Source organism: Rhea americana, unplaced genomic scaffold, assembly GCF_003343005.1.
Source record: "Rhea americana isolate MKP2758 unplaced genomic scaffold, rheAme1 scaffold_51, whole genome shotgun sequence".
NCBI lineage: Eukaryota > Metazoa > Chordata > Aves > Rheiformes > Rheidae > Rhea > Rhea americana.
Window position 1 is genome coordinate 2198295 of NW_028186657.1, and position 5422 is coordinate 2203716.

At 42.9% G+C, this 5422-nt stretch overlaps 1 protein-coding gene across 2 annotated transcripts in view; it reads right to left on the minus strand.

The window, feature by feature from the left end:
* Nucleotides 1-43: 43 nt before the first annotated feature.
* The window catches only part of DCTN4 (dynactin subunit 4), an 11894-nt gene continuing 6515 nt past the window's right edge, over nucleotides 44-5422 (minus strand). For both annotated transcript variants that reach the window (XM_085317898.1, XM_085317897.1), the window contains 5 exons: nucleotides 4628-4701; nucleotides 4162-4216; nucleotides 3583-3690; nucleotides 3085-3182; nucleotides 44-2385 (listed from right to left, as the gene is read on the minus strand). In XM_085317898.1, coding sequence (XP_085174024.1) covers nucleotides 2172-2385; nucleotides 3085-3182; nucleotides 3583-3690; nucleotides 4162-4216; nucleotides 4628-4701 — 549 coding nt within the window. In that variant the 3' untranslated portion in view covers nucleotides 44-2171. The remainder of the gene's footprint in view (nucleotides 2386-3084; nucleotides 3183-3582; nucleotides 3691-4161; nucleotides 4217-4627; nucleotides 4702-5422) is intronic.

Sequence of the window (5422 nt, forward strand, 5' to 3'; positions counted from 1 at the left end):
CGTTCCTCCTAAGCGCAGAGTAAGCAGCAGGAGGGCGAAAGCAGCAGAGAGCCAACTTTGCTTTATTGGAATTCACTACACGAAATTACGCGGTAAGGCAACACAGGCGCCCGTCAGTAAGGGGCGGACACGGATGGAGGCAGAGCGCGGCCAGGCACTTCCGCGCAGACAGACATAAGGACACAGCAAACGCTATTCCTAGCTCCTATAAGCATCTACACGGGGAAGAAAATGCACCAGACTAGTTAAACCGTTCAAAAGAGAAAACATCAACGCACCCTTTAATTTCCAAACTAGCGACTGAGGGCCCACAAGCACATCTTACCTTCCTATAACATAAATAACAGCCAAAGAACCCACTGAATACAGTAAAATCCCAATTTCAAACTCCTCCTTTACCAGAGGAGCAACTAGGTGCAGTTCGACAGGCCCCATCAGCCACCAGCTTGTCCCAAAGCCTGCTCGTCCTCCTTAGTGCTGCGAGGGGTGTCAGCTGTTTGGCTAATGAAGAGAACTCAGGGCCAGAGCTCAAGTGTTTTGTTATCTTGAGAGGGAAAACAGCAGCAGATACTAACACTATACATTAAGAATAAATACAAACTACACTTCAACTCATGCTGTACGTCTGTGTCTAGCCTACGCAAACCTGTAAACAGGAAACCTCCCTGCTTTGAGACCCACTGCACTACGGGGAGGTAACGTGAGCTTCCCTTGCAGAGCTGTCAAACCCATCCCTCCGGATACCCACAGGCAGTTTTCTTGCTTTAGGTGAGATGCGTTTTCAGGTGCCCTGAGCCCTATTTGCTGCTCTCATTACTTCACTAGGAGAGGGGGCAGCAAGATCCCGTCCTCTCATACACACACTTTACAACTTTAGACTGGCAGGACCGTGTCTTAAACCTCAAGCAATAAAACCGTAACTGACTGGTATTTCAGCCTTTCCCAGTATCACCAGCATATTAAAGACTATTAGAAGTGTTTAATTAAGTGTTAACGYCTGAATTGGGAACACAACTGAAGTCCCAGCAGGAAGATGAATCTTGCCTGGCAGCACTATGCTATTGTAACTACTGGTATCCAGTATCACGGGTACCCTGTCCTTTTATCTACTGTTTTTAGCTTGGACTACAGCCAAATTACACCCCGGATACACCATGAGCAAGTTATCATTTTATAATGGTAGACTATATGCTAGTTAAAGTATAACAGTCTTTCCTCCTTTACATTTTTCCCTATCCCACTATAACATGACCTAATCTAAACACTCCAAGTTTCATACTGTTTGCTATCCTCATTAGCACAATTTCATTGATAAGACGACTGCCAGGCAGCCTCRCAGAAACATCCTTGCCTCAGTAAAGAACTGTATCAGAATTTCATTCCTAACTTGTAAAGCATTATGCTATCAAATCCATCTTGCAATAAAACAGGCTTGCAGTGAGACTGGTTGCCAGTCAAATCCATGAATACAGTATACTATGTTTTGAGTTTAAAGGCAAAGTGATCATTTCATTTGTGAGGACACATTTATCACCTTGGCTAAGCAAGCTACACATGCCAAAGGTTTTTCTCTTCATAACAGCAGAAACAGTTGTACCTTTGAGTCCCCCACACTTATTTGAAGGATCCTATTAGGAAGCAGGAAAAAAATATATATATTTGGCTGCAAGAGAGACTTGACTATAATGCAGCAGACACAGTCACCTCCTGAAATGTTTTCCCAGAAAGGGCACAGCTCTGTGTGGAAAAGAATTCCATAATTGAATATGTAACAGTAACTTTGTGGGCTGACATGATGAAGACAAAGACCAATACAGGTTCTTTTCTGCTGATAAAAAAAAAATCAGATAGATGTAGTGCAGAGCTGGAGAAAGACAAATCTCTCTCTGTGCTGAAACATGTGCTGTAAGTTAAACTAGCATGTAGTAGTGCGGGGAAACGAGTGGTAGTTAGTGGGCACTATGATAAGAGGAGGGAGAAGAACAAATCATCCAAAACCATGATACCCTTGCCCACACCCATGCAGCTTCCTCCTTGTGGCTTGGCTGGAGTCCGTGGCACACATCCATMCATCACAGCGGATCTCTCGCAGAACTTCTCACCAGGGTGCATTCTTCTACTGTGACAGTCTATCCTGTGGCCAGCCTTTGGGATGCAGGTGTTGGGAGCGTTTATGGGAGCACTGGACCAAGGCTGAGCTCCACGTGATGGGTAAGCCAGATGACCTCMGAGCTCTGATCGCTTTCCTCACTGGGCCGGATTGGAGCAGCAAGGTTTTTAAACTCATGCTTCATCTTAAAACTCACGGTCACTTCACCCTCCTCTTTCTGTGGAGTGACCTTGATGAAAACTCCTACCTTATTGGCTTTTCGGAAGGCGATAATGCTGCAGGGCAGAAAACAAGAGGACATGGGGTCAGCCAAGTTMTCAAACAATTTTTTTGCAAAGATTTGTTCTGAGACCGTAAGAGATGCTCGGTTTACAGTCTGTGGGCTGAATCTGCTCTGCTAGAACAATTCCTCCAGCCTGTAGCTTACTCCCTGCTGCTTTCTTCCCAGAGGGCCCCGCAGTCCCTCCCGCACCATGATCAAAATGCATGTACTTCCCTTAGGCTAGGCTGCATGCACATCCATCACGTGGAACAGGTCTGCTTTGGCCTTAGGAAATAATGCACCCAGTTGTGCAGTACAGAAGGGCCACAATATATAACTGAAATAGCTCTATACGAGGCTGAAGAACTTTTTCCATTTTGAAGACTGATGGGACCTCTGTGTAGTATACAGTATTAYTGCGTAGTTCACACCACCACTGTGAATCTTTTGCTTGCAAAGAAAAGGATTTCACAAAGCATTCCTGGAGAGAATCAGCATTACTACCTATAACCCATCTACTATTACAGCACATCCTGCCTCACAGGAAACAAGTATTTCTTGAATAGTCCAAACCATAAACAGAAAAGATAAATTTGCATTTCTTATCTCTGACAAAAAAAAACCCTTTAGACAGACAGAAAAGCATTCCGCTACTTGGCTGAAGTGCCAGTTGTTTTAGGGAAAGGTTGGACWCAGGGAATTCAACACTCACTCAGGGTCATCCTGGAAGTCTTGAGGCTCTGCCAGCTCATCATATTCTGCTGCAGCATCTTTGCCAGCCAGAATAAGCTCCTTGGGAGGAACTGCTACCTGAAACAGAGCATGGAGAGAGGAGGCCCATTACCCAAACTGCAAGTAGGAGAGAGCTCTTCCCCTCTGAGGGCTGCTTAACTAAAGCTCAACAGAAAAGTGAATCATCCTTTGCTTTTCCTCCACTCTGGTTAATTCTGGCTCCCACCCACCAGCAAAGTGGCCTCTCTGTATTTCTCCTTTGAGTTCTGGCTCTCAATGAACAGACACACATTCAAAGTATTTTACTATCTGACAGCGACATTTATGTTGGTGACAGTCATTTAAACCTCCAAGGACAAAAACATGATGTAGTCAACAGACATCAAAGMACATATCAAAGGTGTGACCTAGAGGCAGATAAATGGAAGTGGAGAGCCTTGGAAAAGGCCTGGGTTCATACGGCAGGAGGGCACAATACCTTGGCAGTACTGTTGATATCATCAGGGTCTCCCTCCTCGCACTCCAGCAGTGTGACATGTGTGACGTTCTCCACCGGATTGGTCAAAGTCAAAAGAACTTGGCTCTCCTGAGGAGATTAGAGGAAACAGTTCAAGAAGCAGTTATCCTAAAAACGTGTTTTACTTCCATCTCCTCTAAATGACTGGTCAGCACCTTCAAAAACATGTATCACATATACTTGAAGGAGTGATGAACATCCCCAACCCCTAAGAAAGATATTAAAACCATGTAGCACTCTTTCTTAATATTAGAAATACCACCTTCAGAATCTAGCCCAGACCCCTACTCAGTACCTTTTATTCTTGAGATACTGGCACGTGACTGTGATGCCCCATGTCACATTGCAGTGTATTATACTCATGCAGAGCAACAAGTACATTTAGCATTATTCCTACCACCCCTTTAATCCTTGTACCCTCTGTGATGAATGAAGTGAACAAAGCCCTAAGAAGCAAGGATTACACAGCACAACATTTTTAAAAAGCCCCAAATCTCAGCTATGCTTCACCCTAAGATATTTCTGGAAAAAAGTACTGACCTTCATGTAGCGCAGGTTGGGAATGGACATGATTCTCACTTCAGGGATATAGTTACTACAAGAACAAAGCAAAATGTCCAAGATGAATTGTGCTACTATCTGCAACTTACCTATTTAAAGCAAAAGCATACATTCAGAGACATTCAGCTAACTTGTTTAATGYTATTAAAGCTTAGCTTACATTAAACAGACAAAAGAAGAAACAGACAGAGGACATGTCCTTTTTCTGTACAAAGCTAAATCTACCAACTCCTGCTACTGAGGCTAGACCAGCACATAGTGCCCTTTTCAAACTGCTGAAACCCTCAACAARCCTTTTATTAGACCAGAAAGCAACATTTACTTACTACAGTTGAGCAAACTATAAAAAACTGATTGTGCTTGAGAGATCAAATCAAAAGCTCAGAAGGAATGAAAATAAGAATTGGCAGGCAGCTGTTCTCCCATATCCCCATATCTTACTTACACAGCAACCAGCTGGATCTTGAATTTGATAGATGTTGGATTGAATTCTGGTTTACTCAGGTTATGTTCACATTTCTAGAGGCAAAGATAGTTTAATCAGCACTGAAAGATAGGATGCAGTCACATGTTGAAGAATCAGAGCTACAAGTGGAATGCTGATAGCCACAGTATTTACCAGCTTCTAGCACAGCACATAAAAACAGCCTAAAGGTGGCTGTATCAAGTTATATGGCATTTTAAAAGGGTCATATCCAGCACTATCAGTGCAATCGCAGAAACACAAGATTCGGGACCAAGCTTAAAAATACTTAGACATCCACTGACTGTAGCAGGAGGAAGGCAAAAAAATACCTCCAGCTCTTTGATTTACACTCCAGAACAACAAAAGAAAAAAAGAAAAAATCAAATATGGGTTCAGCCAATATCTGTGTTTAACAGATAAAGTGGCTTATTTAAGATCATCCAGTAAGCCAACAGGAGAACTTAGATGTGATATTTGCCTGTCGTCATTCTTCAGCTCTCTGCTTTTCTTCTCTGAAATATTCTCTGCTTACATTCTAAGGGTATTGTCTGTATTCTACACTGTCTCTATTTTTTCTGTGTTTGCTAACGTAATTTTTGTCTTCAGTAATAGCAGAAATTTTATAATGCCAACTGTACTGGGAACATCCTACTGATTTTTGCAGTATGATTCTTCACCTAGGTAGGTAACGCAGACCTTTCTGCAAATCCACCTTTGTATTTTTATGCATCTTTGACAATGTGGTCCATTTCACATTCTCCATCATATGTCAAA